The following is a 24,775-nucleotide window of genomic DNA, read 5'->3' as shown; positions in this document are numbered from 1 at the left end:
TTTTTCCTGAATCACCTTCTAGTCATTGTCTGCTGTTCTTCATATTCTGACCAAGCACCTGACCTGCCATTCATCTTTTTGCATTTATGTGCTTTTTCCTTAAGTTTGATGCTTTCCTTAACTTCTTTCATTAACCACAGATGGTGGGTCCTCCCTTTAGAATTTTTCTTTATAGTAGGGCTATACTTATTCTGAGTATTCTAAAATATCCCCTTAAATGTCTGCTATTGCTTCTGTATTGGTCCATCCCTTAGCTAGTATCCCAATTCACTTCAGCTAGCTTAGATTTCATACCCACATAGTTGCCCTGATTTAAGTTTAAAATACTAGTCTTAGACCCACTCTTCTTCCTTTCGTGCTGGATATAAAATTCAATCATATTGTGGGCGCAGCCTCCTAGGGGTGCCTTTACCCTGAGGTCCTGTTGGTATGGGTCAGGATGGCTCGCCAACCCATTACCATCACCAGGGAAGTTTCCTGACGCAGGTTGGGAAGAGGATCAGCTGCCCGCACCACAGTGACAGGCAGCCAATTAAGGTAACTGATTAGCGGCAATTTTGAGGCCTTGCCAGCATCTTGCTGCCAGCGAAGCAGCCTCCTGCTGTGTGTGGAGCCCACCAGCTTAATGGAGGCAGTCTCCCTGTGACAGGCTGGGGATGGCCATAAGTGCCAGAGGGGTCCATACTGCATTGGTGAGGCTTCAAACATAAAATACCACAATCTTACAATCCAGTTGAGGGGTTTCCCTTCCATCCAGATTGGCCTGCTGGCCTCAACCTTATTAATTTCTGCACTGCAGGGAAGGCCAACAAGGGGACCTTCTTGTTGAGGCACCCTCGTGGCCTTCAAACTGCCTCAGGTATGCAATGGGACTGGAATGTATGTTTAGAGCCTCCATTTCATCCTGACATTGGGGTCCTGAAGCCCATGGGAAAAACTAACCCATTAACTCTGTTTCTCACTCCACAGATGTTGCCTGAACTGCTGAGTATTTCCTGCATTTTCTGTTTTTATTTCCTGCATATTTGGGATTACTGTTAGGTGCAACAGATACCTGATTTGAGGGGACTGGGACCTCAGCCTATATATTTTTTATTTTATATATATGTGTATATATATATATATATATATATAAATATATCCTAAGTTCTATGTCTAAAATTTTAAAAACTGGACAAAGGCCTTTTAAAACGGCTGAATCTATGTCTGTCTGTGACACCTGAACAAACGGAGGTACCTGGTGTATCAAAGAAACTTGCACCTCATTATACCTGAAGAGACTCTAAAACCCCCTTTGGGCTGCAGAGAGCAAATTCAAGGAGAACTATACAAAGGCCATCTGCATTTCATAACCAAGGTTGGCCAACTGGAGTCTGCTGGTCTGCTAGGACAAAGCGCCCCACAACCATCCTTTCGATTCTTAATGGTTAAGACACTTAACAATCTTGGAGACCCAAGTGATGAACACACGTCCCTTGTCAAAGACAATGTGGGGAGGTGGGAGTCATGTGACATGGACCTCTAATTTGTGAAACCAGTAATATTGCCTCGTGGAACTGTAAACTCAGTCTGCTATTTTACCATCTAACTAGCAACATCACAGAAAAGAAGCCCTGCCCAAATTGGATACCTGGCACCATCTACACTCTTTCTGCTGGGGCTTCTGTACCATACTGACAAGACTGATTCATTTCTGCATGCCTATCTCATCTTGGGTAGTCAACACCACTGGAAAAGTGAATTAACTGGCATCAGTTTTTAGCCTGCTGACCACCATGAAGGAATACCTCATTGTACTTTGATTTGGGACTCTGGAACCCACGTGAAACAATAACTCTTTTCCCTATGGTCTTTGCCCTTTCTTTGCAAACCTTTCTTTTCTCTATATCTCTTTTACTGTATGAATGCAGCGTTTTGAGTGTGTGCAAATAAACAAACCCTTCGAGTTCATCCTATCTCTTGTTTGCTCTGGGGTTATTAATTGAAATTGGATCACGTCAAAACTGAAGGGTTGGAAAATATGTCGCCGCTTATAAAGGGGGAAGCAAATCAAAACACCTTTCTGTTATGGACGGGTGGTGAGAAGAGAAATTAGTGCTGTTTAAATTAACATCCCCTCCTGTCCGTGACACCTGGGTTCATCGCAATATCAAATAAATGTATACTTGGCAGATAGCAAAATTTATTTAAAAAGGAATACAAAATATAACAGATATCAAAAAAAGAGAAGTTCCATCAGATCTGCCAAGAGAGGGATCAGCAACCTAACTGGTGCAATAGACTTTATCACAAACGCAGCAAGAGGCAGAGGAGAGAATATATAACTGGATAAAACCAGCCCAGTGTTGACCAGCTGCACTGTACCGGACTCACTTGCTTACACAGACAGCTTCAACTAGGATGTTTAAATTATTGAAATCACCAGAGATTGCAGATTGTTTATGCTTTTATTTAGCGAGGTTCAGGCTGTAATTGCTAATAAAACTTTTATTACTTTAGACTAAGCTTTCTGTTTCCATCTGTGCTTTCATAATTCAGGATTTAATGTGACATTCTCCATACAACACCAAAGACAGCCTGCACCACAATTACATTATGATTCCCTCCACCATTGTTGCTATAGCCATTTTAGGGTCTGTGCTTGGCTTGACAGATACAAAGATATCTATTGTAGCGACTTCACAAAAGTAGAGCATCAGCCATCAGTTTGAGTTTTAACTCTACCCTGAATGTGCCATTAGGAAAGGGTTGTCATTTACAGCTCTTATTTGCATTTTTATTAGTATATGTTCCTAAGGGATGCATACCCGATTTGCAAAACAAGAGCAGGCAATTAGCATGGCAGAAATACAGAATGAGCTATACTCTTAATGGTGAGAAGAATGGTAATTATGTTGCTATAATGTCACATTGCAGCCTGTTCACTGAATTTACCATGGAAAGATGAAAGCTATCTATTTTGTCGACCCAGTTTTATGTTTAAATAATTTAACTCTTAAATACACTGATTGCAAAATATAGATGTGTATAATAAACTTATGAAAAATCAATATGTTTTCCCAGCAGAGACCCAGAAAGGCCCAACTTTTAGAAGTTTCTCCATTTTTCTGATGTTGCTTATATCTTTATTCTAAGTATTAGCAGATCTACAGTGGCATTGCTCACAGTGAGGAGGCAGATAGGCTGGTTTATAGCACATGTAACACACGATGCATAATCTGGGCAGAATTTTTACCTTGGTGGGTGGGCGTATGCCCAACTCGCTCCAGCATAAAATGACGCTTGTTAACGTTGGGCAAATGTCCCGATGTCAACGCGCGATTGCGTGATAGTTTCGCCGGTGAGCATGCCAACAATTAAACGGCCTATTAAGGCCATAAACAAGGTAGTTGAAATAAATTTTTCGCTGCCCGTCCAACCTTATGGTTGGCAGGCAGGTGAAAAGGCCAACGGCCTTTGCATTTTTTTGGAAAACTCAACCACGAGGTTTCCAACAAATAATAAAAAATAAAGTAAATTTTTTAAAATTTCATTTATAACATGTCCCTACTCATGTGACAGAGTCACATGAGGGGACATGTTTTATAACATTTTTAAAATCTTAATTTCTAATTTTTAAAACTGTTCATCTCCCTGAGGCAGGGAGATTTTCAAGCGTGCACTCGAGTGCATGCGTGAATCAATATCCTGGGGGTTACCATTGACCAGAAACTGAACTGGACTAGCTATATAAATACTGTGGCAGGTCAGAAGCTAGGAAGCGTGCGACGAGTAACTCACCTCCTGACTCCCCAAAGCCTGTCCACCATCTACGAGGCACAAGTCAGGAATGTGATGGAATACTCCCCACTTGCCTGGATGAGTGCAGCTTCTACAACACTGAAGAAGCTGGACACCATCCAGGACAAAGCAGTCTGCTTGATTGGCACCACATCCACAAACATTCACTCCCTTCATCACCGACGCACAGTAACAGCAATGTGTACCATCTACAAGATGCACTGCAGGATTTCACCAAGGCCTCTTAGACAGCACCTTCCAAACCCACGACCACTACCACCTAGAAGGACAAGGGCAGCAGATAGATGGGAACCCCACCACCTGGAAGTTCCCCTCCAAGTTGCTCACCATCCTGACTTGGAAATATTTCGCAGTTCCTTCACTGTTGCTGGGTCAAAATTCTGGAACTCCCTTCCTAACAGTACTGTGGATGTATCTACACCATATGGACTGCAGTGGTTCAAGGAGGCAGCTCACCGCTGCCTTCTCAAGGACAACTAGGGATGGGCCATAAATGCTGGCCCAGCCAGCGAAGCCCACATCCTGTAAATGCATTTAAAAAAAAGTTTGCGCTTGTCCTCCTCCTCCACCTGCACAGGCAGCACTGACCGCTGCCGCTCACGTTTCACGCTAGGTGGGCCTTAATTGGCCCGCCAGCGTGAAATTGCGGTCCGGCCCCGATCATGGGCGGCAGTCAGCTTCCCAACCCTCCCCCGCCTGTCCCCACCGAGCCCGCCCGACAAGGGCAAAAGTCTGCCCCAGGAGTCTGACTTATTGCACTGAATGTCAAATCCCACCTTTCCTCAACAAGATGGTATTCATTGCTGTTTTGGGTTCAGTTTTGTCATTCTGACCACTTTCCGTAAGTGGTTTGACTAATTTGTGTATTCAGTTTTTATCTCTTAGTTTTCCAAAGGTTAACAGCAAAAAATATGCAGCAAGAAGATAGGCATTCTAAGTACAGTAGTAGTGAAGGGTTACAAAGGTGTCGAGTTCTGGGGATCATAGGTCCTACAAAAAACCTGAGTTGGCCTTTCCGGGTTTCTGCTGGGAAAACATATTGATTTTAAATAAGTTTATTATACACACCTATGTTTTGTAATCAGTGTATTTGAGAATTAAACTACTTAAACCTAAAACTGGAGTGACGAAATATCTTTAACAAATGGGTAGCTTTCAGATTTCCATAGTAAGTTCAATAAACAGGTTGCAATGTGACATTATAGCAACACAATTACCATCCTCCAAGCCACTAGGGGAGCAGAGGTTGGATGGAGTCTGGCAGCATGGAAGAACTGTCTGGCACCCGAAAAAGAGTGGACATGCCCCTCACCACCATCCCAGACTTTCCGCTATCGCGACAGCCAGTGGGTCCACTTTCAGCCCGTGGTATACCTGCAGTATGATATTGTGGCCTGATCCTTAAAATGGAATGGGATCCTGTTAGCAGCATTAGGCATTTGGTTGGTACATGCCAAAAAGCGGCAAGGGAGAAATACTGCCCGTTTCCTTCTCTTTTTCTTTTTTCTCTTTCACTCTTATATTCTCTCATACACATTGGCTGGAAATTTATATCCCTCCCCCTTAAACCCTACAGGAGCAGGCTAACAGGCATAAAATAAGGTGGGATTGCAGGGGGGGTGGGGGCAAGGGTAGTGTGCCTGTTGCCTACTGGTCTCAGCTGGAATTTTATCAGCAGCAGGGAGGTGGTGGCATGGGTCATTGTCTGGGGTCCTGGATTCGAATCCCATCACGGCCAATGGTGGAAATTGAATTCAGTAAAAACCTGGAATGAAAAGTCTAATGATGATTATGAAATTATTGTTGATTGTCATAAAAACCCATCTGGTTCACTAATGTCCTTGAGGGAAGGAAATCTGCCATCCTGGTCTGGCCTATATGTGACTCCAGCCCCACAGCAGCATGGTTGACTCTTAAATGCCCTCTGAAATGGCCTAGGAAGCCACTCAGTTGTATTAAACCACTACAGGAAATTGGGGAAAGAATTAAACCGGATGGACCATCCGGCATCAACCTAGGCACTAGAAATGACAACGGCAAACCCAGCCCTGTCGGCCCTGCAAAGTCCTCCTTGCTAACATTTGGAGTCTTGCGCCAAAATTGGGAGAGCTGCCTCACAGATTAGTCAAGCCACAGCCTGACATAGTCATCCACATGGAATCATGCCTTACAGATAATGTCCCAGACTCCACCATCACCATCCTTGCATATGTCCTATCCCAGCAGCAGGACAGATCCAGCAAAGGTGGTGCTACACAGTCGGGAGGGAGTTGCCCTGGGAGCCCTCAATATCGACTCCGGACCCCATGAAGTCTCATGGCATCAGGTCAAACTTGGACAAGGAAATCTCCTGCTGATTACCATGTACCACCACACAACCCCCCTGCCCCGCCTCAGCTGAGGAATTAGTACTCCTCCATGTTGAACACCACTTGAAGGAAGCACTGAGGGTGGCAAGGGTGCAGAATGTGGGGGTCTTCAATATCCGTCACCAAGAGTGGCTCAAAAGCACCGCCACTGACCGAATCCTAAAGGACATAGCTGCTAGAGTGGGTCTGCGGCAGGTGGTGAGGGAACCAACAAGAGGGGAAAACATACTTGACTTCATCGTCACCTATCTGCCTGTTGCAGATGCATCTGTCCATGACAGTATCAGTGCGAGTGACCATGGCACAGTCATTGTGGAGACGAAGTCCCATCTTCACATTGAGGATGCCCTCCATTGAGTTGTGTGGCACTACTACTGTGCAAAATAGGATAGTTTTTGAACAGATCTAGCAGCTCAAAACTGACTAGACATGAGGCGGTGTGGGCCATCAGCAGCAGCAGAATTATATTCAACCACAATCTGTAACCTCATGGCCCAGCATATCCCCCACTCTACCATTACCACCAAGCTGTGGGTTCAACACTGGTTCAATGAAGAGTGCAGGAGGGCATGCCAGGAGCAGCACCAGGCATCCCTAAAAATGAGGCGTCAACCTGGTGAAGCTATAACACAGGACTATTTGTGTGCCAAGTAGCATAAGCAGCAAGTGATAGACAGGGCTAAGCAATTCCACAACCAGTGGTTCAGATCTAAGGTCTGCAGTCCTGCCACATCCAGTGATGAATGGTGGTGGACAATTGAACAACTCACTGGAAGAGAAGGCTCCACAAATATCCCCGTCCTCAATGATGGAGCAGCCCAGCACATCAGTGCAAAAGATAAGGCTGAAGTACTTGCAACAGAAATGCCAAATGGATGATACACCTCAGCCTCCTCCAGAGGTCCCCAGCATCACAGATGCCGGTCTTCAGCCAATTTGATTCACCCCATATGATATCAAGAAACAGCTGAAGGCACTGGATACAGCAAAGGTTATGGGTGCTGACAATATTCCAACAATAGTATTGAAGACTTGTGCTCCAGAATTTACCGTACCGCTAGTCAAGTTGTTGCACTACAGCCACAACACTGGCATCTATCTGTCAATATGGAAAATTGCCCAGGTATGCCCTGTACACAAAAAGGAGGACAAATCCAACCAGGCCAATTAGTGACCCATCAGCCTACTCTCAATCATCAGTCAAGTAATGGAAGGGGTCATCAACAGTGCTATCAAGTGGCACTTGCTTAGCAATAACCTGCTCATTGATGCTCAGTTTGGGTTCCGCCAGGGCCACTCAGCTCCTGACCTCATTACAGCCTTGGTTCAAACATAGGCAAAAGAGCTGAACTCCAGAGGTGACATAAAGGCAGCATTTGACCAAATGTGGCATCATGCAACCCTAGCGAAACTGAAGTCAATGGGAATCAGGGGGAAAACTCTCCACTGGTTGGAGTCATACCTGGCACAAAGGAGGATGGTTGTGTTTGTTGGAGGTCACTCATCTCAGTTCCAGGACATCACTGCAGGAGTTCCTCAGGTCATGTCCTAGGTCCAACCATTTCAGCAGCTTCATCAATGACCTACCTTCCAGCATAAGGTCAGGAATGGGGATGTTCGCTGATGATTGCACAATGGTCAACACCATTTGCGACTCCTCAGATACTGAAGCAGTCTATGTCCAAATGCAGCAAGACCTGGACAATATCCAGGCTTGGGCTGACAATTGACAAGTAACATTTACTCCACACAAGTGCTAGGCAATGACCAGCTCGAACAAGAGAGAATCCAACCATCTCCCCTTCTCATTCAATGACATTACAATCACTGCAACCCCCACTATCAACATCGTGGGGTTACCATTGACCAAGAATTGAACTGGACTAGCCAAATGAATACTGTGGCTACAAGAACAGGTCAGGGGGCTAGATGAATAACTCACCTCTTAATTCCAAAAGCCTGTCCACCATCTACAAAGTACATGTCAGGAGTGTGATGGAATACCCTCTACTTGTCTGAATGAGTACAGCTCCAGCAACATTCAGAAAGCTTGGAACCATCCAGGCCAAACCAAGGCTCCTTTGACAGCACCTTCTAAACCCACAACCTTTACCATCTCGAAGGGCAAGGGCAGCAAACACATGGGAACACTACCACCTAGAAGATCCCCTCCAAACCACTCACCATCCTGACTTGGAAATATATCGCTGTTCCTTCACTGTTGCTAGGTCATAATGCTGGGAACTCTCTCCTAAACCATGGCTGTACCTACACCACATGGACTACAGTGGTTCAAGAACGCCACTCACCATCACCTTCTGAAGGGAAATTAGGGATGGGCAATAAATGCTGCCTAACCAGTGAAGGCCACATCCCATGAATGAATAAAAAAAAGCAGGGGAATGTCAGGCTACCTGCCCAACCTTGGGGCAACTGAAGTTCTTAAGTAGTCAGTTAATGGCTACTTGAGATCCTCCTCCCAATGAAACTGGCATATTCCTAGTGGGAACCCCCGTCAGTTCCATCAGCAGTGCCCTTACAGAATCAAATACGCTTCAGGCACTTAAGTGGCTACAGTCGGGCCTCCCCCATGAATGGGGTCCCCAATGACTGATGCACACCCACCAAGAACTGCCAATCTGAGGCCGGCAACTCATCACTGCCTCTGGCACCAGCAGGAGAGGTGGCAGCTTGTGGCAATGCACCCACCAGTGGCCCAGCATCATTGTGAGACCCTAGTCTCAATGTGAGAGAAGGTGGGATGGGAGTTACGGGAGGGTGGGGAGCAGTTGGGTTCAAAGGCAAGGGAAGAGGGGTGGCTTTCAGGGGCCAATCCTCTTCCCAATGCTGGGCCCTTGATGTGAGTACGAGGGAGCCCCCACCGCCCATCGCTACCACCACTGGGAGGCCACTGGAAAATTAGACAGGGCTTGTTGGGTGGCCTTCCAAGGCTGCAAAAAGCTGTGTGGCTTCCATTTAATCCTAGGCCACCATTAAGTTGTGGCGTGCTCAGAGTTAATAGGTGTCAATTGGCTTATTAAGGAGCCTAATTGACATGCTGTGCAGGTGGCCATGAATCTCACGTCAGCCCCTTCTACTCTCGGGCTGAATCAGGAGAAGTTTTGCTGCAGCCTAGAAACTGATGCAGGGCTTCTCCCGCAATGAAACAGGCCCAGACGCCATTGTTTCCATCATAGCAGTCTGCATTAAATCCAGACCAATCTCTTTCAGCTGAGATTCTAAAAGCTGAAAATACTATCAAGATTTGGCCAGGTTTAACTCTTGTACCCTATGCAAAGTTCTCTATTTGTTTTTAAGTCCTGATGGTAAATCACCTTCTTCAATGACATCATTGTAGATGCCTCCAACTCTGATTCTTGGCTCATGAGGCTGATTTTGTTTGGACGTGGTTAATTTTGGAAATATGATGGTTAAGACATGATCAAATAGAGAAAACACAGACTTAAAATACTTAAGGACTCATGGAGTTGGGAGTAGTATTTTAGCATGGGTATAAGTTTGGTTAATGGACAGAAAGCAAAGAGTGGGCATAAATGGGGCTTTATCACCTTGGCAGGCAGTGAACAGTGAGGTACCGCAAGGATCAGTGCTGGGCCCTCAGCTATTTACAGTCTATATTAATGACTTAGATGAAGAGACAGAGAGTAATGTATCAAAGTTTGCTGATGATATGAAGCTAAATGGGAAGGCAAGCTGTGAGGAGGACACAGAGAGGCTGCGATTAGATATAGACAGGTTAGGTGAGTGGGCAATAAGATGGCAGATGGAATACAATGTGGAGAAGTGTGTAGTTATTCAATTTGGTGGTAAGAATAGAAAAGTAGAATATTTTTTAAAAGGTGTGAAACTTGTGAGTGTTGATATTCAAAGAGACTTGGGTATCTGTGCTGGTACAAAGAATGCAGAAAGTTAGCATGCAGGTGCAGCAAGCAAATAGGAAAGCAAATGACATCTTGGCCTTTATTGCAAGGGGATTAGAGTACAGGAATAAAGAAGTCTTGCTGTACTTGTACAGGGCTTTGGTGAGACCACATCTGGAATACTGTGTAGTTTTGGTCTCCATATTTAAGAAAGGATATATTTTGCATTGGAGGCAGTGTTGTCCTATAATGAGAAGCTGAGTAAATCGGGCTTATATTTCCCTGGAGTTTAGAAGATTGAGAGGGCAATCTCAATGAAACCTACAAAGCTCTGAGGGGGCTTGATAGGATAGACGCTGAGAGATTTTTCTGCCTTTTGAGGAATCTAAAACATGGGAGGCACTGCTTCAGGATAAGGGAGCAATCATTTGGGACTGAGATTGTTTCACTCAAAGGGTTGTGAATCTTTGTAATTCTCTATGCCAGAGGGTGGATGCTCCACCACTGAATATACTTAAGGCTGGGATAGACAGATTTCTGGTCTCTCAAAGAATTATGGGATACGGGTATTAGGTGGGAAAATGGAGCTGAAGCCCAAGATCAGCCTCGATCATACTGAATGGTGGATCAGGCTTGATAGGCCATATGGTCTTCTCCTTTTTCTATTTCACGTGCTACATACAAGCATATGAAATAGGAGCAGAAGTAGACCACTCGGCCCCTTGAGCCTGTTCTGCCATTCAGTAAGGTCATGATTGACCTGATTGTAACCACAACTCCACATTCCCACCTAAAAACGTTTCACCCAAAGATACTGCTTCCATGCCCTTTGAGAAAGAGAAAGACTCACGACCCTCTGAGAGAAAAGGTTTCTCCGCATCTCATTTTTAAATGATGACACCTTATTTTTAAACAGTGACCCCTAGTTCTAGATTCTTCCACAAGAAGAAACATTGGGCAGAATCTTCTCAGATTTGCACTAAGTGCGGTAGCGAGCGGGTAAAATTACGTTTTATCTGCTGGCCATGATGGCGGGTTTTCACTCCGTATCGTCCCAGATCAGCCACGTTATTTATGTATTCCCGGGAAACACGCTGTTTCAATAATGGGTGGGCTCTCATTCACTCTCCTGCCATCACCCTCCCGCTGCATCACGCCAGGCATCATATTTAAAGTCCAGCAGCAAGCACACATCTCAGGGCTTCCAGACCACAACTGCTGCTTGGAAGACATGGTCCTGAAACTGAAGAAGACTGCAGACCCAGGTTCAGTGATGCATCCCTCGAGCGCCTTTTGGATGCTGTGGAGGCCGGCAAGGATGTCCTTACTCCCGCTCTGGCTGCAGAATGGGCAGCAACAGCACTAACCCGGCTTGGGAGGTGGTGGCAGCGCAGGTCAGCAACAGCGCCTTCCAAAAGAGGACAGTCACCCAGTACAGCAAGAGTATGAATGATCTCCTCCGTTCTGGCAGGATAAGACACTCTTCTCTTCACTCTCAACTCACACACTCACAAACCCATCACACATCCACCGGGCCCTCACTCACTGCCGGTTCAAGGGACATCACCATTCACTCTCTCACACACACCGTCATTGTCCCCATCCCGTCCATGGGACCGCTCACCACCTACACAGGCCAGGCATACTTATCATCCGGCCTGGCAGGCATCCTGCTTACACTTTCTCCATCTCTATCCATGCGGGAGAAGCTAGCACACAACAAGAGAGAGAGATCGCAGACCTCTGGCAGAATGCCCAAAACCAAGGTCCTCACGGGCTTTGAAATCCGAGCCGTCCAGCTGGCCGGAGAGAATCTGGACCGGCCCTGTGCTTACGGTGAGGTCGGTGCTGCTCTACTAAGTGAGGGTCCAGCAGTGTAACATCCATCAGGCAACCATGCCGTGAGTGATGTGTCTTGTTTCACAAGCCACAGCCATGCACTAATTATCCCGCTTTGCTTTCACAGGTGCATCTGCCAAACAGCCGAAGGAGTCCATGACCCAGGGCCTCCAATCGAGCCCCAGAGAAACCCCTGAAGAGGAATCTGAAGGCACCCTCTCTGAAGTCCCATCACAATGCTCACCCACACCCTCCACTAGCGCAGAGACAAGCACCTTGGTGGGACCTGGCTTTAGAATAGCCCCAGAGTCACAATTTGATGAGCACTTTACACCGTCCGACCCAAACCAGGCAGAGGCAGGGAATTCCCAGGTCCCTGGCACTTGGAGGACTGCTGGGGTCCAGAACTTTGCTGAGTTTGAGTCAGATGACGAGCCTCTGGACTCGGTCATGTCACGGTTGCTGGAGCTGCAAAGGCAAGCTCGGGAAGAACAGGAAGGGATGTCAGCTGCACCCCTCAGATTGCAAGGCACGATGGAGGAGGCTGTCCGCCTTCAGTCTGAGGTGATAGTGCTGGCATGCCAACGTGCTGAGGTCAACACTGGTAGGATGATGGCTGCCATGGAGACCTTGGTCCAGGACATCACTCCTGCACTGCTGTGCGGGCTCAGCTCCATCGTTGATGCTATAGTTGGCCTCTACCAATATGTATGCAAGAGGGGTGCTGGGCAACTCGATCTCACTCCAACTACCCCTTGCTCCTCAAGGAGCCAGCCTAGTGTCCCCAGGCACCCATAGGTAGGAAGATCAGCAGGTGCACATTCTAGGCCCATCCATCCAGGTGACTCAGAAAGTGTCTGGCCCATCTGACTCCCCACTTCCTGTGACTTCAGCAGCTCCAGCTCTACAGGCCGAGGAAAGTGTCACTGCAACATAGCAGGACCCCGAAAGCAGGCCAGGGCCCTCCAAGTCTCATCCCTCCAGAGGATGCCCACCAAAGTCATCACAGACAGGGCATCGCAGTCAGCAGGCTGCCTCCACATCTGCTGTGAATATCTGGGGAGCACCAAGACATAGTGACGGGTTAAGAAAGTTAAGGAGAATTAGTTGCACGGTCTAGGCATGGGTGTTAATCACTTGTACATACTGTTCACTATTGTCAATAAACTCCCAAGAATGTCTCCCTGACTATGGCTCCTCATTCTGACAAACAGTGGTTCTTGTCGCTCAGATGTGAAACCTTTCTGTACAAGATAAAGGCAGGTGTCTCAGTCCAGGGCCTATTCCCTGTGCTTTGTGCAGCCTTCAGACCAAAGTGATGGTCTAGCCTCACACTCTCTGGAGCCATTACTGATGCCTGCATCTCGGCGGTGCTGGTCATTGCTGCCAGAATGCAGTGGGCTGGCGCCACAGAATTCTCTCATGCTCTCTGTGTGCTCTCAGCACCTTTAAGGAGGGCTGGCCCCCATCTCTTCAGCATCTGTGACCATTGATGCTGTGCTCCAGCTCCTGAAGGGTTCAGATGCTAAAGGTGGTCATAGGATCTGGTGCTTCTAAAGTTTCATGTCTGCGTCCCTATGATATGATCCTGATCATGGAGCGCAAGCGATCTGCTCTCGGTCAGACAGGAGTCAGACAATCTCAGAGGCTATGTGAAGATTTATGGAGTGTCCTCACTGCAAGTCTTCATCATCCTCCTGCAACTGAGTGACTAGTAGGGTTTCCACGACAGGAGCATTCTCACAGAGGGTATTTGCGCTGCCATAAGCCATACTGGAGTCAAACATTCACAGATGCAATGTGAGGATCTATGGGGACACCTCACTGCATGTGGGCATCATCCTCCACAAATCTAGCAGCTATGAAGGCCTCCCATGTGCCCCTGCCTTGTCTAGCTGGTGTGAGGCCTCATCCTTGTCATTGTCGCCTCCGAGGACCCCCTTACCCTCATCCCCATCAGCACCCTCCTCATCAGAGGAGATGTGCAACTCCTCCATCTCCTCCTCAGCCAGCTACTCTCCCTGTTGCAGCACCAGGTTGTAAAAGTCGCAGTAGACAATGACGATGCATGACACCCTCTGGCTCCACCAGACCAGTCCAGGCACCAGAACCGCACCTTCAGCATCCTGATGGTCTGCTCCACCAAGTTGTGAGTTGCAGCATGAGCCTCATTATAGCGTCGCTCTGAGGACGCTGCACAGGTGTCATCAGCCACGGCCTCTGCCCTTGTCCCCGAGGAGCCAGCCCTGCAGCTTTGTGGACCCTGGAACACTCCAGGGATCTGTGACTGACTGAGGATGTAGGCATCGTGCACACTCCATGGAAACTGTGTGCATACCTACAAGATGCGTTTCTGGTGATCACACATCAGCTGCACATTCAGCGAATGGAAACCCTTGCGGTTGATTCCACAAGGTAGTTCACCTTGTGTTGTGATGGAGATCTGAGCACCACATGAGTGCAGTCGATCACATCCTGCACCTGTGGGAAACCCGAGATCTGGGCGAATCCAATTGCCCTTGCATCCTGGCTGTTCTGGTCTCGGGCGAAATGCCCAAAGTTGTGTGCCCTCAAAAAGATGACATCTGTGACCTCATGCATTTGTGGGTGGAGGCTTGTGATATCCCAAAGAGGTCACCTGTGAAGCCCTGAAAGGAGCCACTGGTGTAGAAATTGAGCACCATGGTCACTTTCACAATGACCCTGTGGCGCCAAACCCTGCAGCAGGTGGCAGATGTGACCAACCAATTCACTAGACATGAGCAGTCTTCAGCGACAATGGTTCTCGGTCATCTGCAGGAATGAAAGGCGTTGTCTATAGACCCTGGGTGTCGCTAGGCTCTGGCCTGCGACACTCGCTGTGGCTGTAGGGCAGTGTGTCCGGGAACCCCAGCCGCTCCTTCTTCCTGGGGTTGCTGTTCCTGCCTCAGTGCAGCCAGGAGCCTGAGCTGCTCTCTTCTCCGTTGTCTTGGCGCTCTGTACATCATCAGGCATACAGCTAGTTCACCAGGCTCCATGATCCTGATGTACTCCTCCTGCAGGATGAAAAAGAGAGACACATGGTTAGAATGTGTGTACTAAGCGCCTGTCCTAGTTAAGTGTGACGGCCCCTTAAAGCTCCCTGGAGAGTGCCGGCCAACACTTGGATAGCCAGAGATTAGTGCGCTGCATGGCTGCCCTGTTACCGTAATCCATGGGGGAGACTGACCCAAACCGGTATGCTGACATTGCAAGGGGTTGTGAGCGCCCCTAGCAGTGACTGCCACATGGCCAGCTTTAGCGAGGAGATTGTACAACATGTGCAATTGTCCAACTTCTCTGCAGTCCACTAAAATGCTCTTGAATTTGCAGTCTGTGCCTGGTGGGTGGGGGTGAAGCTCTGGAGCACTTGGTGGCACTTTGATGCCTCTGTGTTACTTGAGTGGGCAGATAAGCTAGGAGCCCGACTCCAATCATATCAATGTGGCTGCGCCTGAACTGTCTCAGTTGCAGAGAAATGGTCACTTTTTATACAGGTTTCCCGAATACGTGGCCACTTCCCTCACCCACCCTACCCACCCACTCCAAATGCACTATATTCAACAGCAAGGCTGCCCCTAACCCTCCCACCATGAGTCGCCTCAATGGCAAGGCTGCCCTTAAACCCCCCCCACCCCACTGCCAGGAGTCGCCTCAATGGCAAGGATGACCTTAACCCCAACCCCAAGCGCCCCTGAAGCTTGAAGTCCAACAAGCAACCCTGTCAAGCACTGCACAATGTTACTGTGTACTCACCTCCAAGTTCCCTTCAATGTGCAGGCCACCAAGTGCAAGTTTTTTATGTGCTGTTGTGAAACATGTCGGCATGCTTTCCCGCCGATGTGGATGAACAATCCAGCAGGTGGGGAGGACGATTCTAGCGGGCTGGCCTGATAATGATATGTTGATGTATTACAATGAGGTTCCCAACGTCCGATGGCGGGAAATGCAGCCCGCCATTGGCAGGCTGAGCGGACGATCGTGAACTGATTTCTCGCCCTCGTAAAATCAATTGCGCCATAATATCCGCTCGCGCTACCGACCATGCCTGACGCCAGCGGGCAGGGAAAATTCCGCCCATCCTCTCCACATCCACCCTGTCAAGATGACACAGGATCTTATGTGTTTCATTCAAGTCACTTCTTTCTCTTCTGAACTCCAGCGGATACTAGCCTAACCTGTCCAACCTTTCCTCAGAAGACTACCCTCCCATTATTAGTCTTGTAATCCTTCTCTGAACTGCTTCTAATACTGTACACAGTACCCCAGATGTGGACTCATCAACGTCCTGTATGATGCATAATGTCTCTGCTTCTATATTCAAATCCCCTCGTAATAAATGATAACATTCTATTAGCTTTCCTAATTACTTGCTGTACCTGCATACTAACCCTTTGCGATTCATGAACTTGGACACCCAGATCCCTTTGCATCTCAGAGCTCTGCACTCTCTCACCATTTAGATAATATGCTTTGTTTTTATTCTTCCTGCCAAAATGGACAATTTCACATTTTCCCACATTATATTCCGCTTGCCAGATCTTTGTCCACTCTCTTAACCTATCTGTATCCCTTGTAGTCTCCTAATGTCATCTTCACAGCTTACTTTTTTTTAATTCATTCATGGAATGTGGGCTTCGCTGGCTTCGCTGCCCATCCCTAGGTGCCCTTGAGAAGGTGGTGGTGAGCTGCCTTCTTGAACTGCTGGAGTCCATGTGGTGTAGATATACCCACAGTGCTGTTAGGGAGGGAGTTCCAGGATTTTGACCCAGCGACAGTGAAGGAACTGCAATATATTTCTAAGTCAGGATGGTGAGTGACTTGGAGGGGAACTTCTAGCTGGTGGTGTTCTCATCTATCTGCTGCCCTTAGTTCTTCTAGATGGTAGTGGTTGTGGGTTTGGAAGATGCTGTTGAAGAAGCTGCCTAGCAACCATTCCATCAGTCCCTTCATCCAAATCATTTATATAAATTGGAAAGAGTTGAGGACCCCTCACTGATCCCTGTGGCACACCCCTCTTAACATCTTGCCAAGCAGAAAATTATCCATTTATGCCTAGTCTCTGTTTTCTTTTAGCTAACCAGTCTTCTATCCATGCCAATATGTTATCCCCTACACTATGAGCTTTTACTTTCCACAATAACATTTGTTGTGGACCCTTATCAAAAGCCTTCTGGGAATCTAAGTACAGTACATTCACCGGTTCCCCTTTATCCATAGCACATGTTGCTTCTTCAAAGAACTTCAATAAATTGGTTAAACATGATTTCCCTCTTACAATTGCAATTGTCTAACAGGTTTGAGATTCTTTCAGCTTGTTTGGGTGAGAGTGGGGGCTGCAGGATGGAGGAGCTGACTGACCATTGTGAGCCATTCAAGTGGGAGGAGCAAAACAGAATACGGTGGTAGTAGGGGACAGTACAGTGAGGGGGATTGACATTGTTCTTTGCAGCAAAGATCGAGAATCCAGACAGCTGTGTTGCCTGCCCGATGCCAGGGTTTGGAACATCTGCTTAGAGCTGGAAAGGTAATAATCAAGAGATTATTACCTTTGAGATTCTGCTTCTGAATTTGGTTCCTTGCTCCTCATTCTGACAATGCAGAACCTCTTTCCTTACCCTACCTATGTTGTTGGTACTGACATGGACCAAGACGATTGGATCCTCCCCCTCCCACTCCAAGTTCCTCTCCAAGGGTTCTTGTGTAATATATAAAAATATTTAAGGTTACAATCTGACAATCAGGAACTCCTTTAAATTCACATTTAATCTAAAGAATTTTTGTTTATGTTGTGGATTCAGGTAAATAAATACCTTGTTCCAAACACTGAATCTCAATTTATCAAACTAGTTCCTTTTAATTCCCATGAAAGGGTGTAAGGGGTACAGGAACAATTTCATAAAGAGGCAGTTAAATTTGATCTGAACTCATGCAGACTGGACAAAATTCTCATTGTTTTAAGAATCTCAAACAAATTACTACTCTGTATTGACTAATCATGCCTAATGTGCATAATAAACAGGATATATAGGTACAGACTACCAGTTGTCTTATTATAGGGAAATAGAATGGCACTGCAAGCCGTCTTACTACTTTCATGAGGTGATGGCACTCTGACTTGATATGCATGGTTTCCAGCGCAATCAATAACAATTGCCCTGACAATATGCATTTGAAAAGAAACTAGGATTCATGTATCACTTTGCAATGTACTTGAGAAATATCTCAAACTGTTTCACCTAACAATTCATTACTTGGTCCTGCAGTAATTATTATATGGGCATTCATTTTGTAGACAGAAAGTGAAATGTACAACATCTGCCTAGAATTTACTTCTAGTTCCAGGTGATACTTAAACTGTCAAAACGTATGGGCATTAATTATATTTTTACCTGTTAGTACATGGCCTAGGTCCTATGTTATTGTTCAACTCCACAGCTAATTTTTCTTCATTTCTGGGTTACAGTACACCTCATTAGGAGGCGATGAGGTGTTATATGAAGAACCAAATCAATCACAACACTAATTGGCCTAGGAACATGAGTGGAGCTATATGGCTACACAATTTTCTGAGGGAGCAAGACGGTTAACGGAAAGCAGACATTCACGTTGTTCCTTGTGCTTTGTTCTTGCAATCTTTTGTCTCACCTGACAACTCTTGTGCCATTTCGTAAAACTTGCATGTCCACCATGCAGGTACCATCGGCCTGAGCAACCAGGTTAATCTCAGCAAATTCTGCCTGAAAAACAATTCAAACAGCTGTTCAGACCGCAATGAAAGGTCACCTAGATAATAAAATGTATGACCGATATTCCAAATACAATACGGTACTTTCGGCAAGTCTCTGATTAGCAAAAAGATCTTGTCCAACAACAGTTCAAACAGAAAAATAAAGCAGATCCTCCATTAAGTTTAAGTACATAATTAATAGTTAATTAATTTAATCTCTGTTGATAATAGCTGGACAATGAACTGCTAAAGTTATATTTGAATCATTCATATTTCATTGACATCCACATTCAGATTTATAAGGTTATTTTGAAAAAAAATCACAATTTCAATTTATTTTGGGATCCTGACGCAATATTCTTAGTTGAATGAAATTTGATTTATTTTCTAAACTGCATTGCAGTGCAAACCTGAACATTACATATAAAATGGCAGCAATGCAGTTGCTCACTCCATTTGTCCACAGATTAGGTGGATTCTAGCTGTAATTATCACTTTAATCGTAACATGAGAAAGTGTGGCTGCACATGACCTTTGACCAGTTTTTAGAATACTTCATGGCATTTTCAGCTGATAACCTTCCTTGCTGTGTTTAATGATCTGCAAAGAGCATGACATCAAATGGCAAAATGCACAATCTCATCAAAACAAATAAAACACTCTTCTGACTACTCCACCTGGAGGGTAGGTTCCCATTCATTTTAATGAGGCCACAAGAGAGTGGAAGACAGCTGTTAAAAAGCTAACAGGTTCTAAACAAGCCATTGTTTTACAAGCCTTTACTCCCTTGACAGCTCCTAGAACACAGGCTAAGTTCTGCGAATACTAGGAATGAGTGGAGTTAGTCACAGAGAGCTGTGCATCATCATAATAGTCTGGTTCTACTATACAATCAGGCCAACTCAGCATTCCCTGACATATTCTCCAAACATCATATAAATTTGGAGGTAATAATGTTGGTGTCTTGAAAGTCATGCTTTTATTACATATGAATTAGCTACAGTATTAACAACATTTATCATTAACCCTTTCTCTGTGCTAGGTATTATTGAGAGAGTAGGCGAATGCTCTAGTTCCATTCTTGGCCTCCACCTATCACTGGCCCCCTGTCGAACTCTCCTGTCCCACCCCCTTCTACTAGCTTATATTTCAACTCATTTCTATATTTCTTAGTTCTGATGAAGGGTCATACGGACTCAAAACGTCAACTGTATCCCTCTCCGCAGAAGCTGTCAGACTTGCTGTGTTTTTCCAGGTATTTTTGTTTTTGCTCTAATTTCATTGTTGTCTCTCTTGACCTGATCACTACAAGGTATACTGATTCAACTTCACACTTATTATTGTGAACAGCCTTGTTTCCACTTCAAGCGTCACTATGATAGCGCAACTGAGATTTGGAACTCACTCAGACATCGTTTTGTGAGCCTTCAACCAACCATTTTATAGCCCAGTGTATTCTAGTGTTAATTCATTGCTCTAGTGTACTCTTTTACACATGTTCTGTAGGTAGGTTTCTGCCAATCTGCACATGGGCAGCCAAGGTTCCTGCTGGTTTACATTGGCCTGAATTTTTAGCTCGGTGGGTGGGTGCAACTAGCAGGCCTGGGATCGCCTTGGAAACGGACTGCCAACCATGATCGGCCCCCGACTGTGATTTCACACTGGCTGGCCAATTAATGGCCAGCCAGCGTGAAGCACGAGCTGGAAAGCTCAGCGCTGCCGGGGTGGGGGAGGGAGGAGGATGGCGATGACATCAATGCAGGTGCGGGCGAGTGCTGAGCGAAAGCTCCCTGAAGGCAGAGAGGCTCCTCAGGGAGCTGCAGGCCTGAAAATGTTCCAAAAAGTTTTAAAAAGCAGGAAAAAAATTGTCTGAGCATCATAATCAGGCACCTGAAAATATGGATGATAAAAATGCTGCCCACAGATTTTTACTTTTATTTTATTTCGCAACAGAAACCTCATCCTGCCCTTGGATGAGATTTCATGAAAAATGTAAAGGCTTCCTGGCCAATTTGCCCGACCGTCAACCATAAGGTTGGACGGGCGATGAAAAATAGCAGACAATTGCACCATCAATGGGCTCATTTGCCCTATTAATTGCTGGTGGGTGCGCTTCCAACTTTTGTGTGCGCCCGCCGAGTGAAATATCATGAGCGCGCGATGACGTCGGGGCGCTCGCCTGACATCACCTCATGCCCGATCAGCATAAAATTCAGCCCATAGTCTAAGAAATTTCCCCATTGACAATGAGGTTTAATAGACTTGATCACATTCTTATGAAATGGATAACTGAGGTACTGATCCCTGAATTTGTGCAAATTACAATAAACGGTTAAGTCTGATTAATTCCCACACTAGAGAATAGCAGGTTTTAATTAAGAAACATATCATCACCACTGAATAATTTAAACTATTCATTGTGATAAATCATTTCCTCAAAAGTGCAGAGGCCAGCTACTATGAGATTTTATGAGAAGTTTGATTACAATAATGTTTTTTTCCCGACTTCTAATAGGAACTTTGCCAAAGGAATGGCAAACCTTGATAAGATTCAATCTGGCCTCACAAGTTTGTAACAGTGACTATTAAGTACTCATAGAAAGAGATTAAAGAGATGAAGAAAGGCTTGCAGCATTCTAACTTATTCTTAATGTTCTAATGAACTGATAAATAATCACCCAAGATTAAATGACAGAACTACATTTGTTGTCTGCTGTATATTATTTATTCATATAATATTAATGTCTCAAATGACAAGCCTCATTGGCTGTTAAGACAGTTGGCCATTGTCTTTAGTGGTGTCAAATGTTGGGGATGCTGGTTCCAGGTTGATGATGGGGGCCAGCACTAAGATTTAGGTGAGGTTAGATGCTCAGTTGTCGGTTAAGGGTCGGCGGCCAAGTATCGGAAAGAGGTTTTAAATCTTCAAAAGATAGAAAAACAAAGAAAAAGTAAATTATTCTGGTGATGGAGTATTGGCAGAGCTATGCTAAGGTGGAGAATGGGGTGCTGACCCCCTTTAATCCACTCCGTGGTCCTGCCAATGCCTATAAACAAGCTTTAAATGGAGCTGCAGCTTTGTGCAGGCTTTGACATATGATTTCCGTGAGTTTTTGATAATCCACTCAGCTCAGAACGCTATTTGAAATGACAGTATTATCCAAAGCTTTCCTCTCAGACTGAGTCTGAGCAGGAATTGTCATGCTAAATGCAACTGAACATTTGTTTTATGGCTGGGGCAACAGGGAGGCAAAATGCAACTGAGGAAAGCCTGAAACTGGGGAGAGAGATTTTGCATAATGTGATTTTTGTGTAACAAATTTGCAAAATGATGAAATGGAAAGGTGAAAAGCACAAATTTAACCAATGAGGAAGACATAAATTGAAGCATGAGCATGATAGCCAGGATGTAGACAAGCGCAAGAAATTCTTTTGGCCCATAATTTGCAGTCAGTGGCAAAGCAATGATGATCACTGCTGATCTTGAAGAAAGCTACCCACAAAGATCTATAGTGATCTCTCTGGTGAGAGCTTTATCCCCTCCTTGTGCAATCGATCGTAGACTTGCTTAACAGAGATTCCCAGAGAAGTAGACTTGTTTAACAGAGATTGAGCTGCAGAGATGTCTTCGAGCTGCCTAAGCAACCAATCACACTAAAGAATTCCCACAGACAGTAAACTAGAAAATGAAAAGGACTATTAATCAATCACTTTTTAAAAAAATTACAGAGAGCAAAATAAAGATTGGAACATACACATGGGGTTAAGGTAAAAGCTGAATTATCATGAAAGAACTTAACATAGTCTAATCATTTTTAAAATCTAGTAATTATTGGAGGTTGATTAGCTCAGTTGTCTAGCATGTGGTTTAGAATAACGCCAACATCAGGGGGTTTGATTCTCATTCTAGCTGAGGTAGATTTAGGGCCTGCCTCCTTACCCAGTCCTTGAGAGTGGAAGGCAATCACAAACTACCACTAACAAAGACTGTCAAGAAAATGGCTTAGGATGAAGCATCAGCAGATAGTGAGCCAAGGACCTGCCTTCAGGCAGAGTGCATTTAAAAATGATGAGAATTAATCAATTATTATCATAACGGAGAAAATTAGCAACATTCCACAAATATAAAGAATTTTTTTTCCGAGCCAGATCAATTGTTCAGCAGTAGTTGACCCAGCTTTGGTTAAAGAACAATATGGGCAGAATTTTCTGCCTGTCGGGCGGGCGGGCCTGACCCAGTCTCCGCCGGGTGGGGTGCTGATCCCCGTGGGAGAAAGAGTGCACATCTCCCTGAGGCAAAGTTTTGAGGCAAAAAACTTTTAAAAATCTGAAAAATAGAAAAAAAATTCCCTAACATGTCTCCTCATGTGCCACATGAAATGGGACATGTTCATAATTAACATAATCTTATTAAACTTTTTAAAACCCTGCATGAAACCTCACCCCACAGGTGGATGAGGTTTCATGTTTTATCTATTTGCTACTGGGGTTCCTGGCCGACCCGCCAACCTTAAGATTGGACGGGCAGGTCTTTTAATTGTATAATTGATCCTGTCAATGGCCTCAAGTGGCTATTGACAGGTCGACGGGCCCGCAGCTGATTTTGCTGCGCTCCCACCTTCCTGAAAATTTAAATGGGGCGGGATGATGTCGGGGGTTCCACCCGATGTCATTCCGCATGATTTTACGCGTTGGCGAGCGGGCCCCACCCCCTGCTTGCCGATGGCAAAATTCTGCCCTATATTTCTAAGTTAGGATGGTATGTGACTTGGAGGTGAACTTGAAAGTGGTAGTGTTCACATATGCCTGCTGCTCTTCTTCTTCCAGGTGAAAGTGACTGCCCTTGACACAACCGATGGGGGTTCCCGCCAATTCTCCAAACAGTGGGTAAGACCCCCATCAGACCGATAGAATCCCAGCCGATGTGTTAGATTTACTGGGCTGTTACTTTCACCAAAATATTATCAAATTGACAGTCAAATTGAGAAACATTTGTGAATACTTAGTTCCATAAAAAAAAATGTAAGATCTGATAACAAGGCCTGAAATTTTGGCTCGTGGAGCTGGGGCGGTGCCCGCTTGATGAGGCATAAAATGACATGCAGTGATGTCGGGCGGGAATCCTGACGTCACCGTGTGTCATTTAGATTTTCAGTTTGGCGGGCATACAGCTGACATGGCTGTGCACCAGCTGAACTGTCAAAGGCCTATTAAGACCATTTAAAAATCAATTAAAGTAACAAACTGAGCTGCCCGTCCAACCTTAAGGTTGGCGGGCAGGCAAAGAGCCCAGGCGGCCTTCGCATTTTTCATGGAACCACATCCACGGGCAGGGTGAGGTTTCATGAAGGGTTTATTAATTAAATAAATTTTTGCATTAATTTTCATTGACATGTCCCAGCTCATGCGACACTGTCACATGAGGGGACACATCCTGAAATTTTTTCTTTTCTTTATTTAAATTTTTGAAAATTAAACTAATCTCCCTGAGGCACAGATTTCTGCACTCTTTTGCATGCATGCGTGCAAAAGAGCGCAGGCCCCAACTCAGGGAATCCTCCCTCCCCGGCCTGCACAGGGAGCGCTCAGTGCTTCCGGGCGCACGTCACGTTGGGCGGGCCTTAATTGGCCCACCCACGTAAAATGGCGGCACGTACTCAATCAGGGGCGCTGATCGGATTCATGCCCACCCCTGCCCATCCCCGCACAACCCCCTCAATGGGTGGAAAATTCTCCCCCAAGTCAACCATTAGGCAGGAATCAGAAAGTCATTTGTGCCATTGAGAGTCTACATAATGGCCAAAATTTTGCTTTCAAATGAATGGTGAGGATAACATCATTGCCATTATTTATGTGAAAATGGCACAGCAACTTGTGGCGAGGGCAGATGCTCTGTTAAATTTGGCACTCTGATATGAGCTTCTTGAAAACGGCATCTTGCTGTCTGCCTCAACATTGAAATGCAGCGAATGAGATGAAGTCACTGTATTGATGTGGTAAATGCAGCTAAACTCACTCAGGAAGTTAAGATATTTCAAACTAAATTACCCTCCTAATGGTGTGATAAAAGTTATTTACTGCCAATCAACTTCTTTGGCACTGAAAATTAAGGCCCAGATTTTCACTCCTGGGTTAGG

The 24,775-nt window shown here is 45.5% G+C and overlaps 1 protein-coding gene across 2 annotated transcripts in view; it reads right to left on the bottom strand.

Moving 5' to 3' along the window:
* syn2b (synapsin IIb) overlaps nt 1-24,775 on the bottom strand; it is a 430,743-nt gene that overhangs the window by 166,548 nt on the left and 239,420 nt on the right. For both annotated transcript variants that reach the window (XM_041190880.1, XM_041190881.1), the window contains exon 3: nt 18,557-18,648. In XM_041190880.1, the coding sequence (XP_041046814.1) occupies nt 18,557-18,648 (92 nt within the window). The remainder of the gene's footprint in view (nt 1-18,556; nt 18,649-24,775) is intronic.

The sequence above is a fragment of the Carcharodon carcharias genome, chromosome 7, assembly GCF_017639515.1.
Source record: "Carcharodon carcharias isolate sCarCar2 chromosome 7, sCarCar2.pri, whole genome shotgun sequence".
Lineage (NCBI taxonomy): Eukaryota > Metazoa > Chordata > Chondrichthyes > Lamniformes > Lamnidae > Carcharodon > Carcharodon carcharias.
This window is presented reverse-complemented; position numbering and strand designations above follow the sequence as displayed.